Source organism: Pygocentrus nattereri, chromosome 28 (assembly GCF_015220715.1).
Source record: "Pygocentrus nattereri isolate fPygNat1 chromosome 28, fPygNat1.pri, whole genome shotgun sequence".
In the NCBI taxonomy this organism is placed as follows: Eukaryota; Metazoa; Chordata; class Actinopteri; order Characiformes; family Serrasalmidae; genus Pygocentrus; species Pygocentrus nattereri.
The window spans coordinates 1,277,787-1,304,263 of NC_051238.1; the positions used below are offsets into that span (position 1 = coordinate 1,277,787).

Consider the following 26,477-nt stretch of genomic DNA (forward strand, 5'->3'; position numbering starts at 1 on the left):
TATCTGTGTTGTAGTCATGGCGACGCCTGGTTCCCATCACCACCACTGTAAAGACGTCTGAACCGTTTCACACCAAACTGCTCTGAATCTCTCTGATTACATCCTAGACACAGAGTTATGGGGGAATTCTGGAAAAATTGTGGAATTTCTATTTCAAACAGAAGCACTGAAAGTTATTTAAGTTGACATAAGATTGAGTCCCTCTTCTTATTCCAAATGTAGTCCATCAATCAAATCACGTTTGGTGTCTCAAGTTTGCTTCTTTAGTTTAGCACTGGAGCTACAAGGCTAATTTAGCTAACAAGTACCTGAAGCTCATTAGAATGGGCTAATTAGCTTACTGCCCTCTTACAGACCAGGTTATGTGGTTTCTGACACTGTAGGTGTTCTCCATAAACATGGACTGAGGGAGAGGCAAAAATTGAGGTTTAAAAAAAACATGCGATTTTTAGCCATGCTAATGCACTTCCTCTGTTTTTGTCCAAAGAAGCAAACCTGGGACACGCAGAACGTCAGTTTGGCTGGTTAAGTATGAGCAATCTCTCAGTTCTGGTGTCCAGTCTGTAAAGAAAGGGCAGCACAGTGTACAGACACCCTGACTCAACACAACACAATGCCTTTAAACGAACCACTGCAATATAAACACATTTTAAGTGCTCAAAATCTTTCAAAACGTTCTGTAAGTGTGACTGAACCCCTCTCACCACGCAGCATCCCTCATCCACTCCCACCCTTCAGTCTGTTTTAATACCAGAGCTCATTAAAACAGATCTGTAATGTTATTCAAGTGCACTGCATTCATTCTGCTAACAAAAACAACGTAAAAAAAAATAATAAAAAATAAATTCACCGGCTGACTCGCGGACTGAATGTGGCACAATCGCACTTAAATATGATTCCATCACTTCTGTTAAACCACATGTTCCTTTGACTGAGAACCCAAAGCAAATATGAGGAAGATTCAATTAAACGAATTTAAATCTGTTGGTTGTGATTTTCCCCCACACGCTGTTTGGAGCGACAGTCTTTAAACCGTTTTCTTTTTTACTTGGTGTTGTAAGAGACGAAGCGCTGGTTCAGGGGGTTCTCCGGAGATTTCCCCCACTCTTTCTTCAGCTGCTGTTTGAGTTGAGACATGCGCATGTTGGGGTTCTCCATTTTAAGGCGGGCCATGTTGGCCTCCTCGAACGCGGTGTACGCTGCCTTCATCCGACGCTCCGGATGACGGTCCAAGTCCTCCTTAGTGCTGTAAAACGAACAGGGCTTTAAAGGGAGAATCCAGGAAAAATCTAATATTTCAATCAACTTCATGCCACTCTCCTCAAACGTACACCGAAAAGATGGTTCTTCAACTGTTCTTTAGTCAAAATGAGTCTATTTAGAACCATGAACTCTCAAAGAACACTTTGCATAATTAAAGGTTCTCTGCATCATGAAAGGGTTCCTCATATTGATGGAGAGGGTGCTAAAAAGGGTTCTTATTTTGTTACAATGTCAACTTCTAACAAGAGAATTGGTGCTACATAGAACCATGTACAGCACATTCTCCATCAGTCTGAAGAACCATTTCATGATGCAAAGAACACTGTAAATCACGCAAACGGTTCTTTGGGTGTTTATAGTTGTATATAGACGCATTATCTACACTAAAGAACCCTTGAAGAACCATCTTTTTAAGAGTGTATCCTGCTTACTCGATTCTTGACCCTGTATGACGCAGATATATTTAAAATGACATCTCGACATGCTCTAAAGTACCTGAGTACCGCGATGGCGTCTTCGATGTTGTGGGCCGAGCCCTCTTCCGGAATGATCCGGTTAATGTTCTCCTCCAGCGGCACATCCAGATGGGTCACCTCTGCAGAGTGAGAGAAAGAAAAAAAAAAAAAAAAACGAATATGAGAGGAATCAAAGCTAAACTCAACAAAACTTATTACCAAGTACACTATATTGACAAAAGTATGCACTCATCTGGCTTCACAAGCATATGATCTTGAGTGAGATCCCATTCTTAAACCATAGGGTTTAATATGATGTCGGCCCACCCTTTGCAGCTATAACAGCTTCAGCTCTTCTGGGACGGCTTTCCACAAGGGTTAGAAGTGTGTTTATGGGAATTTTTGACCGTTCTTCCAGAAGCACATTTGTGAGGTCAGACATAGATGTTGGACGAGAAGGCCTGGCTCACAGTCTCCGCTCTAATTCATCCCAAAGGTGTTCTATGGGGTTGAGGTCAGGACTCTGTGCAGGCCAGTCAAGTTCTTCCACACCAAACTGGCTCATCCGTGTCTTTATGGACCTGCTTTGTGCACTGGTGTGCAGTCATGTTGGAACAGGAAGGGGCCGTCCCCAAACTGTTCCCACAAAGTTGGGAGCATGAAATTGTCCAAAATCTCTTGGTGCTGAAGCTTTAAGAGTTCCTTTCACTGGAACTAAGGGGCCGAGCCAAACTCCTGAAAAACAACCCTACACCATGATCCCCCCTCCACCAAACTTTACACTCGGCACAATGCAGTCAGACAAGTACCGTCTCCTGGCAACCGCCAAACCCAGACTCGTCCATCGGATTTCCAGACGGAGAAGCGTGATTGGTCACTCCAGAGAACACGTCTCCACTGCTCTAGAGTCCAGTGGAGGCGCTTTACACCACTGCACTCCACGCTTTGCACTGCGCTTGGTGATGTAAGGCTTGGATGCAGCTGCTCGGCCATGGAGTTCTTCACTAATGTCTGTAGAAGCAGTCTGCAGGCCTAGTTGCTTGGTTTTATACACCTGTCGTCATGGAAGTGATTGGAACACCCGAATTAAATGATCTGAATGGCTGCTTACATCAGAACTGAGAACTCATTTGTGCACTGAAACAGTCAGCAACACAAACAGCTTTTTCTACAAAGCCTACAAAACCTACATGGGTACGTAAAAATGAATACATATTTACATTTATATATTTAAATATGTTTAGTCATTCATTATGCTTGCTGTGACAGAAGGCATTACTGCTTCACACACTTAAAACACTTGGTGTGAGGAATCCTAATGTTTCATGCCTTTGTGTGTTGTAATTGGCTCTTTAGCTGAATGGTTAAGTCATTCATCCTGCACACAGTAGTGCTGCATTCAGTCCAGTGCAGAGACACTCTTGTTAGGCTTCTGACTGTCTGTGCTGGTAATATAATACCATTTCTCTGGCGCTGTGCGCATGAGAACATGAAATGTTTGGTCATTGCAGCTCTTAGCTATATAGGAACTCGTATTGTGATAATGATAAAATTATGATTTACTGTGCTGCCCTTGTAGGGAGTGTTATTAGAATCACAATCCCTTCATTTCACCAAGTGTTGTGTTGGCAAGCACTGTGCTGAGTGATGGGGGAGAAGGAGGACCACCTTACGCACCCAGAGATCAAGAGAATAGTAATTATTTTCTAATGAAATTTATGTTTAAAAAAAATAAATAAAAAAATAAGATACCTGGGAAAAAAAAAAAAAAATCTGTGCATCGTTACCTTTCTCCTTGGCTGGCTGTTTGAGTTCCTGGTCCTTCTGCAGGGTCTCCTCGATCTGCGCCCTTGTCACTTTGCCTGACGGTTCTTTAGGCTGTTTCCCCTTCAGTCTAGAGTTCTCTTCATCCAGGAGCCGCTGGTTCTCTCTCCTTCTCTCCTGCGCCTCCAAACGCTTCTTCTCCTTCTCATCCTGCATACATGCACAAAGGAACCTTTGTTACACTCTTAGAACCCCAGAGAACCAAAATCGTTTTTCCTTCTAATGTAATTTGTGATGGGGCTGGCAATAAAGGCAAAAAATATCACAATACATTGACATTTCATGATACCTATATGAATCATGATATTTAATTTTTCTGATATTTAATGAGCTGGAACAAACAAAACATGACCTGTATCACTAGATACATGTACATATGATTCACAACTATATTCACAAGTAAATTATATTTCAAAAGTTTCTCATCCATCCAAATCACTGAATTCAGGTGTTCCAGTCACTTCCATGGCCACAGGTGTATAAAGCCGAGCCCCTAGGCCTGCAGACTGCTTCTACAGACATTAGTGAAAGAATGGGTCGCTCTCAGGAGCTCAGTGAATTCCAGCGTGGTGCCGTGATCGGACACCACCTGTGCAGCAAGTCCAGTCGTGAAATTTCCTCACTACTAAATATTCCACAGTCCACTGTCAGTGGGATTATAACAAAGTGGAAGCGATTGGGAACGACAGCAATTCAGCCACGAAGTGGTCGGCCACGTAAAATGACAGAGCGGTCAGCGGATGCTGAGGGGCATAGTGCGCAGAGGTCACCAACTTTCTGCAGAGTCAATCACTACAGACCTCCACACTTCATGTGGCCTTCAGATCAGCTCAAAAACAGCGTAGAGAGCTTCATGGAATGGGTTTCCATGGCTGAGCAGCTGCATCCAAGCCTCACATCACCAAGCGCAGTGCAAAGTGTGGAATGCAGTGGTGTAAAGCGCCGCCACTGGACTCTAGAGCAGTGGAGACGAGTTCTCTGGAGTGACCAATCACGCTTCTCCATCTGGAAATCCGATGGACGAGTCTGGGTTTGGTGGTTGCCAGGAGACGGTACTTGTCTGACTGCATTGTGCCAAGTGTAAAGTTTGGTGGAGGGGGGATCATGGTGTGGGGTTGTTTTTCCAGGAGTTGGGCTCGGCCCCTTAGTTCCAGTGAACTTATATATATATATATATATATATATATATATATATATATATATATATATATATATATATATATATTTGTGTGTGAAGCCAGACGGGCGAATATTTTTGGAAATAGTGTATATTTATGATTGTGTATTTACTGTTCATATGTTTCATAGATATGTCATGTTTATGCCTGTTGCACATTTGCACCGTCTGTTTTGCACTATTGTTACTATTTGCATTTCTGGTAGAATCTAACTGCATTTCATTGCTTTGTACTTCAATAAAGTTGAATCTCTATCTACATGAAATACTATAATAATAATAATAATAATAATAATAAAAAAAAAAAAATCTATAACTACAATGATTTCTTATTCAATGTTCTACAAACTGCTGCACTAAAGCTAAACAGGCCTAATTAAGCTCAGTTTGTAATGAAACATAGTTAGTCAGTGTTCTTTAAGTACTGCTGATATCCACAATATGCTCAGAAAAGCAACTGTGCTCATTTATCACAATAATAAAATATCATCATCATCATCATCATATTGCCCATCCCCAGTATGTGCTGTGAAAACCCTTCCCAACGTTCACTAAATGGTCACTGGATTTGGACAACATTCTGTTCCTTTAACCCGTGATGGACGAAGTACACAAACCATGTACTAGAGTTAAAGTTGAGACCCCCAGGGTAAAATATTCCTCCAGTAAAAGTAGAAGTTCCTCCCTTTAGACCTCCACTTGAGTAAAAGTACTAAAGTATTTCCCTTCAAATGTACTTAAGTATAAAGTAAAAGTACTAAAAGAGTAATTCTGGCTCTGATGTCCTGTTATCATTTTTATAACCAGACTGGCTTCATGAACTCATTTCAGGTGAAAGTCCTCCAGCGTCTCTCTTGGTAAACCAGTCTTTTAATAGAAGGTCATTAATTAGTGACGCTGACGTCTATTAAAATGATCAGAAGCACAAAACACTGAAGGTAAACAGTTTCCATCAGGGAGAACCGAGTGGCTCTGAAATCACTTTTTACACACAAGCAAAGTTTCAGTTTCAGATTTATTTACAACTTAGTTCCAAGTTTAAGTTGAATAAAAACTGGCTTTAAACTCAGGATCACAGATGAGCTCCTTTACTATGTTGATCTGTAGGCGTCTGTTCATAAACATAAACCAGCCCAAACTCATTTACTATAAAATGAAATGGTGTTTGTAGAAATTCAGAAAAAAGCCGCGTCAGTCTCGACTGCATATGTGGACATATTTCTATATTGAGCTCTATTTACACAAAGTTGGGTTAGTTCATCATTTATGTTGAACAGACTCTCCCAAAGTTTTACGCTGCTGCGCTGACGTTGAACCGCGTGCTGCACTGGGTCGGTATGACCAACAGGTCAAAACCAGCTCTAAACAAAGTGACCGCTGGGCCCTGATTGGTGCTCTGGCTTTGCGCTTCTTTCGTTTTGACATGTTACGTTTTTATACACACAGAAACCAAAAGGAACGACAGATTTCTCAAAATGTAGGAGGAAAAAGTCGGATATTAGACTCTGAAATGTAGTGGAGTGAAAGGAGAAAGTCGCCCAGAACGGAGAAACTTCAGTACAGATACACCAAAAATACTAAAGTACAGAAACTAATTACATTTACTGAGTTACTGTCCACCACTGCCTTTGATGCAAACTAGGAGGTTATAATCCATTTTATTGGTAAGACAGCCAGACGGGAGGGCCGTCAATCACACAAGCTCACCAGAATAGTAGGCCAAGCTCAGACTAATAATCATTTTATATTTATTTTTATATATATATATATATATATATATATATATATATATATATATATATATATATATATATATATATATATATATATATATAAATATAAGTTTTGCATAAAGCTGACCTGATTAATTCAATTTATTTAAAAAAAATTAACTTGTGCAGCGGTCCTTTTGGTGTCTATTGCCTTAAGGCAGCATTGTGCGACAATGGAACGAGATGATACAGCAGCACTAAAACCATTCTGCCGCCGCACAACGTTGCTTCAAGGCAACAAACACTTCTGTAAAATGTACTGTGTGTTTAAAAAAAAGGATTAAAACAGTCCACTAAGACAGTAGGACCAACTACATGCTTTTACTGACTTACTAAAACTCTGCCCTTTACTGTTAACCCTGTTGTTGACATTAAGTATAAAAGTTTGTTGCCCTGAGGCAACATCGAGCAATAGAGGGTTAATCTTCCCTTGGAACTTGCTCCCTATAGCTTGTTCAGTAAAATAAATGCTGCATTACAGCAGTGCGCACCAAACATAAGTGTTGTGACATCACAACCGGCAGTCTAGTCAGTGCTCCAGTCTCAACACAGAAAAAGTGGATATGCTTGGGGCCAAAAAACAGGCCTTAGACACAAATTCGGTCAGAAGTCTTAGCATCACCAACTCAGTAATGAAGAAACACGGGAAAATACTGTATTTATTTTGTCCGATAATGAGTCTGTGTCCTAAATTCCACGGCTGTGTATTTATGCCAACCATCAAAATCTACAGAGATTAGAAACACAAGCCATTAAAGTGAATGAGGTTCTCCTTCACACTCCACCACTCAGCACTGTAGTGCAGACAAAGCAGTGATTCTCTACCTGTGCTATGTGTGGGGCCACCAAGTGGTAGCCTCAACATGATACTTAAAATGTGTGTACACTGAAAAATCGGGAGTTACAGAATGACAGATTAAAACCTGTGAAATATCTTCAAGCTTGTGATATTTTAATATCTTAAATTTTACCAACACACAGTATTAGCATGCGCGGTATTGACAAATAATTCCTTAAACTCTCACTCTCGAGCTTTCGGAGAGCTCAGCTGCGGAGAAATTTAATACCTGGCTAAAGTCAACAGATTGTAATACACTACAATGCGTGTAGGGGGCACTATGCTTGTTCATTAACATAAAATATCAACACTACAATTTAGGAAAAACAAAAGCTTGTTCAAAGGTGGTGTGTAATATTTACTGGCATCTAGTGGTGAGGTTGCATATTGCAACCAGCTGAATCTCCCTCCCCCACCCCTTTCCAAGCGTGTAGTAGAACCTACAGTGGCGGTCAGGTAACATTTTGCATTACTTTTAACACAAAATGTGTTGAAGTGCTTCTATAGCCAGTTAGGAACAACACCTTGTTAAACGAGTTAACATGACACGAAACGTGTTAAAATGGGTAACACAAGTTCTTAAACACATTACTTTGTGAAGTGTATTAATCAAATTATTCATGCTCAACATTTCACAGACAGTGCTGCACTAAATCCACAGGACTAATTAAGCTCTTTTAAATCAAACGTGTGGTTGGGGAGCCTATTCCCAGAAAAGCACAGTGGCATATTATAGTATAATTTATCACAATAATGATAAATATTGTCATATCACCAAGCTCTACGGTGGCGTGCTCACCGTTACAGTGATCGTTGCAGTCCTAGTGCTGCAGAGGAAATCGCTGTTCACACCTCTGGGAACAACAGTTTCAGGAGAGTGAAAATACACAAAGTGATTCCACCTTGAGCTGGAGAGAAGCTCCTGAGGGTCCAGTGCCACACTAACACAGATATTATTATTACAATCGAGGTGTGTTCTTCCCCCGGAGACGCATGCAGCCCAAATTACATCCAAAAGGCCTCGATTTCACCAAATCCCAGGACTCGCCAACAGACAGCACCTTCCCACATCACCAAGAGGAACCTGAGCGCTTCGGGTGCAGAGGAGATGATGGGGCTGGAGAAAGCTGACAAATGTATATTATGTCAAAAAATAATAATAAACATAAAAAGTGCTCTATAATGCTGATTTAAACCACACAGTCACTCTGACAGACTGTAATACACTACAGGAAGCGTAGGGGGCGATACGGCTTCTACTGTTTCATTTAAAAAGCTCTATAATGTTCATATGATCCACGCAGTCGCTCTGACAGACTGTAATACACTACAGGAAGCGTAGGGGGCGATACGGCTTCTACTGTTTCATTTAAAAAGCTCTATAATGTTCATATGATCCACACAGTCGCTCTGACAGACTGTAATACACTACAGGAAGCGTAGGGGGCGATACGGCTTCTACTGTTTCATTTAAAAAGCTCTATAATGTTCATATGATCCACACAGTCGCTCTGACAGACTGTAATACACTACAGGAAGCGTAGGGGGCGATACGGCTTCTACTGTTTCATTTAAAAAGCTCTATAACGTTCATATGATCCACACAGTCGCTCTGACAGACTGTAATACACTACAGGAAGCGTAGGGGGCGATACGGCTTCTACTGTTTCATTTAAAAAGCTCTATAACGTTCATATGATCCACACAGTCGCTCTGACAGACTGTAATACACTACAGGAAGCGTAGGGGGCGATACGGCTTCTACTGTTTCATTTAAAAAGCTCTATAACGTTCATATGATCCACACAGTCGCTCTGACAGACTGTAATACACTACAGGAAGCGTAGGGGGCGATACGGCTTCTACTGTTTCATTTAAAAAGCTCTATAATGTTCATATGATCCACACAGTCGCTCTGACAGACTGTAATACACTACAGGAAGCGTAGGGGGCGATACGGCTTCTACTGTTTCATTTAAAAAGCTCTATAATGTTCATATGATCCACACAGTCGCTCTGACAGACTGTAATACACTACAGGAAGCGTAGGGGGCGATACGGCTTCTACTGTTTCATTTAAAAAGCTCTATAATGTTCATATGATCCACACAGTCGCTCTGACAGACTGTAATACACTACAGGAAGCGTAGGGGGCGATACGGCTTCTACTGTTTCATTTAAAAAGCTCTATAATGTTCATATGATCCACACAGTCGCTCTGACAGACTGTAATACACTACAGGAAGCGTAGGGGGCGATACGGCTTCTACTGTTTCATTTAAAAAGCTCTATAATGCTCATATGATCCACACAGTCGCTCTGACAGACTGTAATACACTACAGGAAGCGTAGGGGGCGATACGGCTTCTACTGTTTCATTTAAAAAGCTCTATAAATGTTCATATGATCCACACAGTAGTTGAAGAGATGAATGATTTGGGGTAAATAACTAATGACTGATTTAAATTACGACCAAGAAGACCAGCATATCCAAATATCTTGTCTTGAGGCTTGAAAGCTGCACCAGTTAGTTATCATGTACAAAGTGCATTGCTTCTGATTCATCCAACTCCTCTAGAAGCAGTTCAGGATCTGTGTAACTGGGTTTAACTTCCCAGCTGTAAACTTAAGACAATACTGTTGATAATGTGGGCTGTAATTAAAACTATGGCTCTTGTGATTTAAACACTGCACACTTTAAAACTGATTTTATCATAAATATGATTCATCTTTCAGCCCTGTATCGCAGTCACTCTCACAGACTGTGCTACACTAACGGAAGCGTAGTTGGTCAATTTGACCTGATATGATCGACCAGTTGAAATATATCAGTCAGGCTCTAATTGATCCATGTCTATTATGTTATCTATACAGTGTATCCGTTTCCTCTCCCTGTCTCCCTGATGCATTATTGAGTATGTGGAGGGCTGTGAGAGCACAGCTGGCAGGTTTCTCTGGTGTTTTAAGTGGAGTGCGTGTAGTAAAGCTTCACACTGTTCCTGTCATCCTGTTTCTGTTGGACTCCGTCACCTGATCCTTCGCTGGGCCGCTGCCCCACGATGCCCAGCGCTGCCAGTGCTGCCACTTAACTAATGAAATACCACACACTAAACTGCTGCTACTTTCCATGATCAATAGGGCTGAAATTTCTGTACGACAAATGATTTTTCACGATCCATCTGTCAGAGCGACTGTGTGGATCATATGAGCATTATAGAGCTTTTTAAATGAAACAGTAGAAGCCGTATCGCCCCCTACGCTTCCTGTAGTGTATTACAGTCTGTCAGAGCGACTGTGTGGATCATATGAACATTATAGAGCTTTTTAAATGAAACAGTAGAAGCCGTATCGCCCCCTACGCTTCCTGTAGTGTATTACAGTCTGTCAGAGCGACTGTGTGGATCATATGAGCATTATAGAGCTTTTTAAATGAAACAGTAGAAGCCGTATCGCCCCCTACGCTTCCTGTAGTGTATTACAGTCTGTCAGAGCGACTGTGTGGATCATATGAGCATTATAGAGCTTTTTAAATGAAACAGTAGAAGCCGTATCGCCCCCTACGCTTCCTGTAGTGTATTACAGTCTGTCAGAGCGACTGTGTGGATCATATGAGCATTATAGAGCTTTTTAAATGAAACAGTAGAAGCCGTATCGCCCCCTACGCTTCCTGTAGTGTATTACAGTCTGTCAGAGCGACTGTGTGGATCATATGAGCATTATAGAGCTTTTTAAATGAAACAGTAGAAGCCGTATCGCCCCCTACGCTTCCTGTAGTGTATTACAGTCTGTCAGAGCGACTGTGTGGATCATATGAGCATTATAGAGCTTTTTAAATGAAACAGTAGAAGCCGTATCGCCCCCTACGCTTCCTGTAGTGTATTACAGTCTGTCAGAGCGACTGTGTGGATCATATGAGCATTATAGAGCTTTTTAAATGAAACAGTAGAAGCCGTATCGCCCCCTACGCTTCCTGTAGTGTATTACAGTCTGTCAGAGCGACTGTGTGGATCATATGAGCATTATAGAGCTTTTTAAATGAAACAGTAGAAGCCGTATCGCCCCCTACGCTTCCTGTAGTGTATTACAGTCTGTCAGAGCGACTGTGTGGATCATATGAGCATTATAGAGCTTTTTAAATGAAACAGTAGAAGCCGTATCGCCCCCTACGCTTCCTGTAGTGTATTACAGTCTGTCAGAGCGACTGTGTGGATCATATGAGCATTATAGAGCTTTTTAAATGAAACAGTAGAAGCCGTATCGCCCCCTACGCTTCCTGTAGTGTATTACAGTCTGTCAGAGCGACTGTGTGGATCATATGAGCATTATAGAGCTTTTTAAATGAAACAGTAGAAGCCGTATCGCCCCCTACGCTTCCTGTAGTGTATTACAGTCTGTCAGAGCGACTGTGTGGATCATATGAGCATTATAGAGCTTTTTAAATGAAACAGTAGAAGCCGTATCGCCCCCTACGCTTCCTGTAGTGTATTACAGTCTGTCAGAGCGACTGTGTGGATCATATGAGCATTATAGAGCTTTTTAAATGAAACAGTAGAAGCCGTATCGCCCCCTACGCTTCCTGTAGTGTATTACAGTCTGTCAGAGCGACTGTGTGGATCATATGAGCATTATAGAGCTTTTTAAATGAAACAGTAGAAGCCGTATCGCCCCCTACGCTTCCTGTAGTGTATTACAGTCTGTCAGAGCGACTGTGTGGATCATATGAGCATTATAGAGCTTTTTAAATGAAACAGTAGAAGCCGTATCGCCCCCTACGCTTCCTGTAGTGTATTACAGTCTGTCAGAGCGACTGTGTGGATCATATGAGCATTATAGAGCTTTTTAAATGAAACAGTAGAAGCCGTATCGCCCCCTACGCTTCCTGTAGTGTATTACAGTCTGTCAGAGCGACTGTGTGGATCATATGAACATTATAGAGCTTTTTAAATGAAACAGTAGAAGCCGTATCGCCCCCTACGCTTCCTGTAGTGTATTACAGTCTGTCAGAGCGACTGTGTGGATCATATGAGCATTATAGAGCTTTTTAAATGAAACAGTAGAAGCCGTATCGCCCCCTACGCTTCCTGTAGTGTATTACAGTCTGTCAGAGCGACTGTGTGGATCATATGAGCATTATAGAGCTTTTTAAATGAAACAGTAGAAGCCGTATCGCCCCCTACGCTTCCAGTAGTGTATTACAGTCTGTCAGAGCGACTGTGTGGATCATATGAACATTATAGAGCTTTTTAAATGAAACAGTAGAAGCCGTATCGCCCCCTACGCTTCCTGTAGTGTATTACAGTCTGTCAGAGCGACTGTGTGGATCATATGAACATTATAGAGCTTTTTAAATGAAACAGTAGAAGCCGTATCGCCCCCTACGCTTCCTGTAGTGTATTACAGTCTGTCAGAGCGACTGTGTGGATCATATGAACATTATAGAGCTTTTTAAATGAAACAGTAGAAGCCGTATCGCCCCCTACGCTTCCTGTAGTGTATTACAGTCTGTCAGAGCGACTGTGTGGATCATATGAGCATTATAGAGCTTTTTAAATGAAACAGTAGAAGCCGTATCGCCCCCTACGCTTCCTGTAGTGTATTACAGTCTGTCAGAGCGACTGTGTGGATCATATGAGCATTATAGAGCTTTTTAAATGAAACAGTAGAAGCCGTATCGCCCCCTACGCTTCCTGTAGTGTATTACAGTCTGTCAGAGCGACTGTGTGGATCATATGAACATTATAGAGCTTTTTAAATGAAACAGTAGAAGCCGTATCGCCCCCTACGCTTCCTGTAGTGTATTACAGTCTGTCAGAGCGACTGTGTGGATCATATGAACATTATAGAGCTTTTTAAATGAAACAGTAGAAGCCGTATCGCCCCCTACGTTTCCTGTAGTGTATTACAGTCTGTCAGAGCGACTGTGTGGATCATATGAACATTATAGAGCTTTTTAAATGAAACAGTAGAAGCCGTATCGCCCCCTACGCTTCCTGTAGTGTATTACAGTCTGTCAGAGCGACTGTGTGGATCATATGAGCATTATAGAGCTTTTTAAATGAAACAGTAGAAGCCGTATCGCCCCCTACGCTTCCTGTAGTGTATTACAGTCTGTCAGAGCGACTGTGTGGATCATATGAACATTATAGAGCTTTTTAAATGAAACAGTAGAAGCCGTATCGCCCCCTACGCTTCCTGTAGTGTATTACAGTCTGTCAGAGCGACTGTGTGGATCATATGAGCATTATAGAGCTTTTTAAATGAAACAGTAGAAGCCGTATCGCCCCCTACGCTTCCTGTAGTGTATTACAGTCTGTCAGAGCGACTGTGTGGATCATATGAGCATTATAGAGCTTTTTAAATGAAACAGTAGAAGCCGTATCGCCCCCTACGCTTCCTGTAGTGTATTACAGTCTGTCAGAGCGACTGTGTGGATCATATGAACATTATAGAGCTTTTTAAATGAAACAGTAGAAGCCGTATCGCCCCCTACGCTTCCTGTAGTGTATTACAGTCTGTCAGAGCGACTGTGTGGATCATATGAACATTATAGAGCTTTTTAAATGAAACAGTAGAAGCCGTATCGCCCCCTACGCTTCCTGTAGTGTATTACAGTCTGTCAGAGCGACTGTGTGGATCATATGAGCATTATAGAGCTTTTTAAATGAAACAGTAGAAGCCGTATCGCCCCCTACGCTTCCTGTAGTGTATTACAGTCTGTCAGAGCGACTGTGTGGATCATATGAGCATTATAGAGCTTTTTAAATGAAACAGTAGAAGCCGTATCGCCCCCTACGCTTCCTGTAGTGTATTACAGTCTGTCAGAGCGACTGTGTGGATCATATGAACATTATAGAGCTTTTTAAATGAAACAGTAGAAGCCGTATCGCCCCCTACGCTTCCTGTAGTGTATTACAGTCTGTCAGAGCGACTGTGTGGATCATATGAACATTATAGAGCTTTTTAAATGAAACAGTAGAAGCCGTATCGCCCCCTACGTTTCCTGTAGTGTATTACAGTCTGTCAGAGCAACTGTGTGGATCATATGAACATTATAGAGCTTTTTAAATGAAACAGTAGAAGCTATAAAAGTCTAAGCACAGAAGGACAAACCTATCTAGCCAACAGAAAACAAGAACTGCCAATCACAGTAAAGGTCTGACATGCTGACCAACCAAAGCTTATAAAATCTATAAAAAGGCCAATCGCAGCAAAGCGCTTAGATGAAAGAGTCCCGTCAAAGCGCAGCACTCACAGCAAAGACCACCGGGCCAATCAAAGACATCACACGCACACCTCAGAGCTAAATACAGCTTCTCCAGGGAAACGGCTACAGAGCAAGAGAGAGTGCGCAAGAGAGAGTGCGCAAGAGAAAAAGCAAGAGAGAGTGCGCAAGAGCTGAAATCAACCTTCCTGCTGAGTGCAGTTCGAACCCTAACCTGACATTTCAACTTCTGAAGAAGGCCTTGATCAGATGCATTAGGCCTAAAACAGATTCAATGCAAGTTTACACTGATCAGGTTTATCATAACATTCTGACCACCTCCTAGTTTCTACACTCATTATCTACTTTATCAGATCCACTCAGACCAGAGCGACACACACTAACACACCACCACCACGTCAGTGTCACTGCAGTGCTGAGAATGATCCACCACCCAAATAGTACCTGCTCTGTGGGGTCCATGGGGGTCCTGACCACTGAAGAACAGGGTAACAGAGTATCAGAGAAACAGATGGACTACAGTCTGTAACTGTAGAACTACAGAGAGCAGCTATACAGTAAGCGGAGCTGATAAAGTGGACAGTGAGCGTAGAAACAAGGAGGTGGTCAGAACGTTATGCTTGCAGCTGGAACGCATTTTGGTGATATGACCGGTGAGGAATTGCATGAAGTTGTCTAGAACTGAGGTGTAACCGCTGTCTTATAGACTGTTGGGGTAGGAGAGTCAGAGCATATAGTGTTGCAGTGCATGCTGGGGGCTGTAGTGCAGCACATTATGAAACAGGATAATAACGATAATAAAAATTAAAATACCTTTGCGGGCCGGATAGGATTGTGTGGCGGGCCCGTTTTGGCCCACAGGCCTTGTGTTTGACACATAGGATATAAGCCATCTCTGCGTGAGACTCGACTGCTCTTCTGCTGTGGTAGTTGAGAAACACACTGGTGGTCCGAAACCACCTGGATAGGCCTGGCTGTCATTATAGCGCTGCTGTAACTCTGAACCATGAGTCCGCCTGAACATAACTTCTAAACAGCACCATGAACGTCACTATTAACATAACCATGATTAGAGTTCTACACATCGAGAAATGGTTCCTCAGACACTAATAATTCAATAATAATCTGAATAACAGCTCAATCTGAATAGAACACGTCCATGTAAACACCTCAGCCGGAACAGTCTAGTCCGATTGAGGCCATTCGGAATGCAGTTTCTATCCGATTGAACGAGGTGGGTAATCCTGTAAATAATCCGTTAAATAGAACAGTAATAGCCGTGTAAACGCCTGAATCCGATTACATTCCCTAACGCAACATGTAAGAGCGTTCTGCGCATGTGTGTCACGTCACAGCGAAAGGTTTATAACGTTCAACACGGCGGAGCTGAAACTGGTCAGGAGAGGAGTCGAGCGGCGGGGCGGACGGCCAGCTTCTGTGTCTCAGAGCATGACGTCTTCCTTTATAAGTGCATGTGAAGGACGTTTTTCTGAGCCATTAAAAACACAAACGCGCCAACTGGAAACTCATCTCACGTGATGCTCGCTGTCATGGCGCTAGGCTAGGCGCTGCTCCACGCATCGGAATACTTGTAGCGAGCATGTAAACGAAGATTTTCATCAGACTGTTGAACAGAGTGAGAAACATTTACATTTACAGCATTTGGCTGACGCTCTTATCCAGAGTGACTTACAATTTGATCATTTTTACACAGGTAGGCGAAGGCGGTGTTAGGAGTCTTGCCCAAGGACTCTTATTGGTATAGTGTAGGGTGTTTGCCCAGGCAGGGGATTGAAGCCCAGTCTACAGTGTAGAAGGGAGAGGTGTTACCCACTACACTAACCAACCACACCTCAGTCTGAATCTGTAATCCGATTGTTCTTTGGCGAAGTCTTTGCTTGTAAACAGAGAAACTCACTCCTCTACTCTTAATGAGAGACGGTGCGCACGGTCAAGTCTCAACAGGAACTACAGATGATGCGCAGGGCCAAACAGGATTTGCGTTATCGGCGCTATTTCGCGTAAAATTGAGAACTGACAGCCCTAATATAAAACACTTTCCAAAAGGTTCTGCATGGAACCATTTACAGCACATTCTAAATAATAATTTTTGATTATTCCTACCTGAGTCCCAAAGCAGTGCACGGTCTGTTGATCTACACGTTTACATGCGCACTACACTGTAGTCCTCCCTGATCGACTCCGAGCCAATGCAACATAATTCCGTTCTATTGTGCACTGTACAGTGTAAACTTGAATGACTAAGTCTAAGTCCAAGTCCCACTTAGTCATGCAGATGGATATTTGAGTGTTCATGGTTCTATACAGAACCGCTTTCTTTCCTCAGGAACGCTTTTCCTACTTTTTGAACATGACCAGCATGTTTTAACGACACTGCAATAAGACTGATGACCGTGAGAGCTCGGGTCACTATGATCATGATATTACATTTTTCATGTTATTTAATCTCTAGTTTGAGCTGAACGTCAACACAGAACCACAAAAGCATCCCTGACTTCTCATAATGCTCCGTAACAAACGGCCAAACAGTGACACCATAAAACCGTTCTGGGTAATCAATAATCAGCGTAGATCTCCAGAACAGGCAGCAGTCGGGCAGATAGACCATAGAACAGAGTGAAGAACGGCCTCCAGCGCCTCCCAGTGGTCACGAATAAATAAAGAGAGCTGAATAAACCAGCCTTACAGTGACCTCTAGTGTCTGACAGCAGCACCTACAGGCCAAACGAGCAGCAGAAACACAAACATTGTTCTTTAATCAAGAGACAAGAGAGCGGAATTTAATTATTACACCAGAACAGACCCGTATGGTTCTAAGCATGTGCAGCAATACATAACAGGCTCGTATCCCACTCTTAAAAAATATGGTTCTCCAGGGGTTCTTTACAGCACCAAATGGCTTCTGCTATTGTGATGTCGAGCTTGTAAGAGTAGGAGAACACTTTTAGTGGGGCATAGAACCACTCAAAAAGGTGCTACATAGAACCATCCGCAGCACATTCCCTATCAATCAGAAGAACTACGATGCTAAATAGAACCAAGTTCTTCAAGAGTTCTTTAGTAAAGAAAGTACTTCTATACAGAACCACGAACACTCATGCTTAAAATGGTTCTCTGCTAGGCAAATGGTTCTTCAGATTGATGGAAATGTGTTGTATATAGTTTCAGTAGAACCCTTTTTGGTGCTATATATGGTTACTATGTCAAGCTTTTAAGAACAGAAGAACCCATTTTGGTGCTATATTGAACACATTCTCCATCAATTCTATATGGCAGAGAACCCTGTAATCATGCAAAGGGTTCTTTGGATGTTCATAGTTGTACATAGAACCGTTAAAATGGTTCTTTAATGCTTTAAGTGAACATTTTCCTTGTATTCTGTTCTTAATAGAACCCCAGCACCCAGCTCTACACTCAAGAAAGAAAGTGGTTCTATATAGACCCATGAACACTCAAAGAATCCTTTACATTATTAAAAGGTTCTTGGCATCCTGAAAGTGTTCAGATTAACAGGAGATTGTACTATACAGAACCTTTTTGAAAAGGGTTCCTCTATGGTTACAAGCTTGACATGGTAACAGAGGAACCTTTTTTGGTGCTAGATGGAACCATTTTCTTTACAAAAGAACCATGTATTTTAGGAGTGAACCAGATGGTAATGCACGTTATTTGGAATATCACATTAATATTAATTCATATGAATATTTATGATAAAATCAAATCAGTGCTTTCACAGTGCAGAACGTTTTAAGATGACTGATCTGAACACACTTGATCATCAGGCCCTGCAGGAAAGTGTTCGGCGCCACCATGTGGACAAATTACAAACTGCAGATTTGTACAGGAACTAAATCGTACAATGTTAAAGGGGAAATACGACCACATTTACATAATTAACCAGTTAAGATGTAAACAGACCTGGAGGATTCTAAAGGACTCCACCCACCCAAGCCGATGTCTGTTCTCACAGCTGCCGAGCAGGAGGAGGTACAGAAGCATAAAGTCCAGAACCGGCTGGTTCTGAGATGGTTTCTTGCCCCGGGCCGTCAGGCTGCTGAACAGCCAGTAGTGCTGGTGTATCGGTCTATAGGCCTGTCACTGCTGAGTCATCATCTCCATGGACAATCACCACCTCATCCACACCATCAGACTCACTCTGATCCTCCAGCACCTTCAATCTAGCAAACCTGTACTCACACATATAGACTGACATCTTGTACGTCTTCTCTCCACATCCTGTACAATCTGGAAGATTCTATATCAGTGTTCAGTCCCGGAGAACCTGCATCTCCTTTATTAACTCCCTCAGACTAACTGCACATACGCAATGTGAACAGCAGCACAGCTTTATTTCAGAACCTATTACTGTACATTGGTATAGTGCAGTACTGGTGTATACTGTGTATATTGAGAGTCAGTGTGTGTGTGTGTGTGTGTGTGTGTGTGTGTGTGTGTGTGTGTGTGTGTACATTGTGCGAAGACATTTTCAAATTCTACTTTTGTGCAGTTTGTGCTTATTTGCTAAGTGCGAAATATATTCAGCAGTATATATATAAAAAATATAATATGAATAGGAGGTTCTCGTCACTGGTTGGATCTCACCTTCCTTTGCTCTTTCTTCAGCACGTGTTTGTCACTCTCCTGCCACAGGGCATCCTCCAGCTCCTGCTGTTTTCGGGCATCAGCGGCAGCTTTGGCCTCTGCCTTCCGCACCCTTGCGGCTGCAGACTTGGAGTTCTCTCCCTGGAACTTCTTAGGCATCCCTGGGCCTAACCTGCAGCACACACACATTAAAGAAACACTCCAGCGTTACTGATCCTGATCGCTAACGCTACGTTCAAGAAACTTAAGTTAGAACCGTTCACAGTGGTGGTGATGGGAACCAGACGTCCCTCTAAAAGCTCCTCACAGAAAGTTCCTACATGAACTGGTTCTGAATTCACTGCCTGATGACTGAGACGCTGTTTTATGAGAGTTTAGAGAACTTCAACTCCATTCATGGTGGAGGGAGACATGAAGGGCGCTGTGCGGCAAAATAGTCCCCAAAGAAAACGTATTATTCCAGATTTTCCACTGTTTTCCATCAACATACCTACTCAGAAGACTTGTGTAGGGTCACTGCCTGGCCAAAAAAAAAAACAAAAAAAAACAAAAAACACCACCACCTGGATTTAACTAAGCAAATGGGTAAGAGTTATTTAACCCGAACTGATGCAGTGAGTAGCTTCTCATTTGTTAAACAACCATGTGGAAAGACACATCCTGCAGTCGTGGAGATGTTAATCTGTTTCAGAAGGGTCAGATTATTGGCCTGCATCAAGCAGAGAAAACATCTAAGGAGATGCTAAAAATCGGGTTAAGAACCATCAACACATTATGGAAGGATGGCAGGGAAACGTCATGTTTGAGGAAGGAATGTGTTCGTAAAAAAATCTTGAATGATCGTGACTTAAACGTTTGGTGAAATCAAATTGTAGAACTCAGATATGCTTAATAGTGAAAGTAAGAGCATTTCCACACGCACGGTGTGAAGGGAACTGAAGGGATTGGGACTAAACAGATGTGTAGCCTTATCAGAACCACTTATCAGTGAGGCCAACCGGCAAAAACGGCTTCAATTTGCTAGGGAGCATAAAGATTGGACTCTGGAGCAATAGAAGGTCATGTGGTCTGATGAGTCCAGATTTACCCTGTTCCAGAGTGATGGGCACATCAGGGTAAGAAGAGAGGCGGCTGCCTACCATACAAGCCTGTGGGGGCAGTGCTCTGATCTGGGGTTGCTGCAGTTGGTCAGGTCTAGGTTCAGCAACGTTATGTGCCCAAAGAATGAGGTCAGCTGGCTACCTGAATATACTGAACGCCTAATGGATCATCGACCATCAATGGATTTTTTTCTTCCCTGATGGTACGGGCAAATTCCAAGATGACACTGCCGGGATTCATCGGGCTCAAATTGTGAGACAGTGGTTCAGGGAGCATGAGACAATTTTCACACATGGACTGGCCACCACAGAGTCCAGACCTGAACCCCATTGAGGACCTTTGGGATGTGCTGGAGAAGAGTTTGCGCAGTGGTCCAAATCTCCCATCAATACAAGATGTTGGGGAAAACTTCATGCAAATCTGGACAGAAATAAATGGTGCACCATTGCAGAAGCTTGTGGACACGACGCCACAGCGAACGCGTGCTGTAATCAAAGCCAAAGACGGACCAACGAAATATTAGTGTGTGACCTTTTATTTTGGCCAGGCAATGCATTTGTGTTGTAGTCATGGCGACTCCTGGTTCCTATCACCACCACTGTAAAGACATCTGAACCATTTCACACCAAACCCTCTGTTTACACCTAACACACTGGATTATGGGGGAAACTCTCAGTTAGATGCACTTTTATACCATGCACTATACAGACTGCTCCTCCGGAGATGTTCAGCAGTTCTATGGCGATCATATAAAGTTCATTCAAAGCTCTTATCTCTCTGGGTAGGTGAGGGTAAGAGTGCGACACAGCAGGCTTTCTTCTATAGGTTTAACCATCTAGTGCATGAGGAAACGTAAAAAGCAGGCTTAGCGCTGAGGAACCTGTCTGGCTGTGTAAAGAGTGATAAGTATTGCTTAGTTTTGTGACGGTGACATTTGACGTCTGAGGCTGGTCACAAATCAAGAGTGAAAACTGAAGATGTGGATCCTTCATGCACCTCTTGCCAAAAAAGGTAAGCGTGGACCACCGTTCAAGAAGGCGACATGGCAAAAATAACATCATGGCGACGTTTTCACAGCGCAGATTATTTAGAGTAACAGATCACCATCCAATCAGCTACGCTGTCACCGTGCCGTTAATATCATTACTGTACACCAGTTGTTTATTTATTTATTGTGCTCTCTATAATTGACCTGAATCTGTCTTGTTCAGCGCTGCCTGTGCATATCATCTCAATGCAGCCTCTCAATAGCAGTGCCTTTATCACGATGACACTAAAAGGTTTTCCAATGATTCTTCGATATTTCTGCATACTTTAATATCGACACTTCTTTCAGACCGAGTGCGATAGAGGAGGAAGGATGCACTCATGATGTAATTCATGACAAGTTCACGATACGCTTTTCTCACGATGTTTTAAACAAAATTTGAATGAACGACGAGTGTAAACATGGCAAAACAATGCGTTTGCCAAATCTCTAGTCTTAAAAAACTAGTTTAGCAGTTACTAGAAACAGAGCTTATTCTATTCTATTGTAGCTTCAGCACACATTAAATATCAAAGTGAAAATATGATTTTTTGGGGGGATTTTTCTTGATTTTATGCGTCTCACTCGACCCAGCAAACGACTGGCACGGCACCAAGGCCTGCTTGGGCAGCCAGGTTTAAAGTGTGTTAAAGTGCTTGGGAAGATGTAAAGCATGTTACTGCCACACAAAAACACTGTGTGGTTGGTAGCCCAGCCTTTTTCACTGCTACCTCCACAGTGCGCGCTCTGTCCGTTGTGATGAGCTCTTTCAAGCTCCCAATCCAAAACAGCCAAATTCAGCACCTCGGCTACGTTTCGCCCAGTGTGCGACTTGGAAAGAGGGCAAGTTTGGAGTATGAAGCTCACTACTTCCCTGTCCAGTGATCGGATATGCTGTTATAGTGACAACTCTGGATAGCCCTTGAAACCCACCCTACTGTTGTTATTGCTACACTGCCTGCCTCTCTGAAAGTTTGCATCACATTTGCTGTACTTGGGCTCCAGCGTGTCTATTTCAGCCAAACAGAGTAAAGTCTCATGTACAGACTTTGGTAGGAAATGTTGACTTTTTCTCCTCCGTTTTGCTGACCTGTGTGTTGGGGAATCGGCTGTTATTCTGTGTTTATAACAGTCTTAAATCTGACGGTGCATCCTGGTGGGAATCTGCCAAAGCGGGATGTTTTGGCTTTGCGTCCGACTGACAGATTCAGTACCTCTTCTCTTGTGTGAGCAGAGAAACCTACCGACTCATAACCAACCACGAATTCGAGACAACAAAAACAGATTTTTGCTGAATCATATTTACATGAGGAAACATCTGACAACACTGAAAAACAACCTCAGTTAAGTTTTTAAATAAACCTTTAGCTTCAGGTCACTGTTTTAATGCATTTTAGCCCCTAAAAGTGTGTTTATAAACCACTGCCACACCTGATAAACAGCTTCTGATGTATTTTTCAGTAAGACAGGCGACACTGGATGAAGGTCGTGACCGTTAGAGAGGAATCCTCACTGGTCAGAACTGCAGGCCACTGCATTCTCTGCATACCAGTGAAGGAATGCCATGCAAACCGAACACCGGGACAGTTCACATCTCATTTTCTTTTGCATTGAAGCATGCAAATGAGTGTTACCCTGTTCTTCAGTAGTCAGGACCCCAATGGACCCTCACAGAGCAGCTACTATTTGGGTGGTGGGTCATTCTCAGCACCACAGTAACACTGACGTGGTGGTGGTGTGTTAGTGTGTGTGGTGCTGGTCTGAGTGGATCAGACACAGCAGTGCTGCTGGAGTTTTTAAACACTGTGTCCACTCACTGTCCACTCTATTAGACACTCCTAACTTGTCGGTCCACCTTGTAGATGTAAAGTCAGAGATGACAGCTCATCTGCTGCTGCACAGTTTGTGTTGGTCATCCTCTAGTCCTTCATCAGTGGTCACAGGACGCTGCCCACAGGACGCCGCCCACAGGACATTTTTGGTTGGTGGACTGTTCTCAGTCCAGCAGCGACACTGAGGTGTTTATAACTCCAGCAGCTCTGCTGTGTCTGATCCACTCACACCAGCCTATCACACTAACACACCACCACCACGTCAGTGTTACTGCAGTGCTGAGAACGACCCACCATCCAAATACCTGCTCTGTGAGGGTCCATGGGGGTCCCGACAGTGAAACTTCATGGTGCTTTGCAACATCATGCACTTAAAATCAGAACGTCTCACTAACAAATAAGGGAAAAAAATCGAATCTGAGCTCTGAACTCATCTGACAGCCTCAGTGATCCGACGTAGAGGTCAGTTCTGGGGGGCTAATGTCTTTGAAGTCCTCTGACCAAAGGCCACTGATCAATAATGCATCTTCAGGACAAAGGTTCACAGCACTGCGGAGGCCCTGAGAGCGGAGTGGCCAGGGGGATTACAGATCTGCGTTTAAAGAACAAAACAGGTTCTGTGGTTCCGTCTAACGTGAGCAAATCACCGCCGAGCGACGACTGCGTGTTCCCAAACACAGCAGCGGCTACTCAGCCACCGCCAACGGCTTCTCTGGATGCGGTTCACAGACAGACGGCATGAGCTCATTGGAAAAACAGCCTGTACACTAATCTTAATATTTACCTGAATTGGTGAATATCTGCGACATACTGTCCCTTAAATGTAACAACCACTTTCCTGAGACGGATTATGCAGAAGTCTGGACTAAAAGGGAATTTCAGGGATGATTTACTGCGGTCATGGATGTCTAGTTACAGACTAAACTGGCCGTATGTGTTTAAGGGTTAGAAAGTATGAAGATTCATGGCTGTTTGCGCTGCTCTGGCGTGTCGACGAACACGAACACTTCCTCCACCTTCGCATGTGGGTGTTATGGGGAGTTTCCGGCGAAATCCACCAGGCCAATATTTACACCAGTAATGCTTTACTTTAAGCTATTATTTTCCAAAACATTAATAAGGTTAAATGGGAAAAGTTAGGATTTAAGTGCTCAGCACACGTCTTGGGAAATTTTTCGAGGGTTGCGTGGAGCCGGAAGCGTCTTTGCAAGTTTACGAGCTCAGCTCCAACTGATCGTTTTCCCGTTTAAAATATCAAATTTAATGATTCCGATCAGGAATCACTTACTACATAGGAGCACTTTGTAGTTCTACAGCACAACACACACTGACACACCTCCACCACGTCAGTGTTACTACAGTGCAGAGAATGACCCACCACCCAAATAACACCTGCTCTGTGGGGGTCCATGGGGGTCCTGACCACTGAAGAACAGGGTAACAGAGTATCAGAGAAACAGATGGACTACAGTCTGTAACTGTAGAACTACAAAGTTCTCCTGTAAAGTAACCGATTTGGAGATCTTAAGCAACAGTACTCGACTTTGACTCACACCTACGAACAAACTATACATCGAAAAACCAAAGGCCAAATGCTGCTGCACTCTGTGCCACACCGGCTCCCTCTGCTGGTCTGGAGGTGGCCTGCTTTCTGCTTACTTTGCCTATTTAATCCAGCGTTCAGACCAGCAGCGACTTCTCGCCTCTCGACGCCTGAAAGGCTGATCGCTCTACGCCTGAGGGCCAGTTGCTTGCCATGGTTTCACTGACGCCAAGCACAAATCATTCCTGCTAAAATGATGAATCCGGGTGAGAAATGGCTTATGCAAGGGCTCTGTACACATCCAAGAACACTCAAAGAACCAAGTGCTTCTTTGCAGGGTGAAATGGCTATTCAGACTCATAGAGAATGTGAATATGGTTCTACATGGCACCAAAAAGGTTCTGCTTCAATTATAAGCTTGAGCCCTTTTTGGTGCTACGTGGAACCACTGTCAAAGTTATTTTGAAGAACCATATATTCTCAATCTGAGGAGCCACTTGAGCGTTGAGCAACGAGCTTGGGTGTTCTTGGTTCTATACAGAACCACTGTCTTTACTAAAGAACACTGGAAATGCTTTTGTTTTCCCAGATTGATGGGGAACGTGTTGTAGATGATTCTATATAGAACCTTTTTGAAAATAGTTCTATGTTGCACCAAAAATGGGTTCTTCGTTTGTATACGAGCTTGAGCAGAACCCTTTATTGAACCATATACAGCACATTCTCCCCCAGTCCGGAGAACCATTTAAGCATGGAAATGGTTCTTTTGAGTGTTTGTGGTTCCATGTAGGATCACTGTGTTTACTAAGGAACCCTTGAAGAACCATGGTTTTCAGAGGGATCACTTTGTTGACGTGCTTCCCTGAGCATTTCCAAACTTCAACACTTTCTGCGTTTAATTCTTTATTTACTGTTTTTTGGACCAAAAGAACTAAAAAAGAGAAGATAATAAACCGAACCGCGAAATCTGCTGAACGCTCGGGGCGAACAGGCGGTCACATGTAACTGCTGCATCATTTAAGGTGGAACGGATCATTCAAACAAGCCAGGTTCAGCTTGTACAGGCTGCCGATGAAGCTACCACACCTGATAGAAATAGCGCTACGAATGTGATCATTTCGACATTTTCACGAACAAAATTTCAGTTTTTTGCGGGTAAACATTCGGATGATTTAGCATCGCTGCTAACTGGCTAAACGCCGAGCACTAAGCTCCTGTTTTAGGGCAGCATTTCTTCCAGCGGGCTGTTACCGGCAGCTAAATACAGACTGGACTGTCTGCAAAATTATACGAGCATTAAAAGTTTTATTTTAATCCTAAAATATTTTTTTGGGGAACTTTTACCGACCTTTCCGAGCTCCGCCGCTGCTGCTCGCCCTTCTTCTCTGAATGCTGGTGTTGACGGCTTTAATCCTCCTGCCGCCACCTGTGGACTGAGTGGCTGAACTGCACTGTCCACTTTATTAGAAACACTCACACTTGTGTTTCCACTCACTGGCCACTTTATTAGAAACACTCACACTTGTGCTTCCACTAACTGGCCACTTTATTAGAAACACTCACCTTGTGCTTCCACTCACTGGCCACTTTATTAGAAACACCCACCTTGTGCTTCCACTAACTGGCCACTTTATTAGAAACACTCACCTTGTGCTTCCACTCACTGGCCACTTTATTAGAAACACTCACCTTGTGCTTCCACTCACTGGCCACTTTATTAGAAACACCCACCTTGTGCTTCCACTAACTGGCCACTTTATTAGAAACACTCACCTTGTGCTTCCACTAACTGGCCACTTT

General features: G+C 43.0%; 1 protein-coding gene across 1 annotated transcript; it reads right to left on the bottom strand.

Moving 5' to 3' along the window:
- Nucleotides 1-998: 998 nt before the first annotated feature.
- Nucleotides 999-26,109, bottom strand: ccdc124 (coiled-coil domain containing 124). The gene is made up of 5 exons (XM_017682294.2): nucleotides 26,026-26,109; nucleotides 19,175-19,346; nucleotides 3,506-3,692; nucleotides 1,759-1,858; nucleotides 999-1,246 (listed from the first exon to the last, which is right to left on the bottom strand). Exons 2-5 carry the CDS (start codon nucleotides 19,331-19,333, stop codon nucleotides 1,045-1,047), a joined length of 648 nt encoding a protein of 215 aa, XP_017537783.1. The 5' UTR covers nucleotides 19,334-19,346; nucleotides 26,026-26,109; the 3' UTR covers nucleotides 999-1,044.
- Nucleotides 26,110-26,477: the final 368 nt, after the last annotated feature.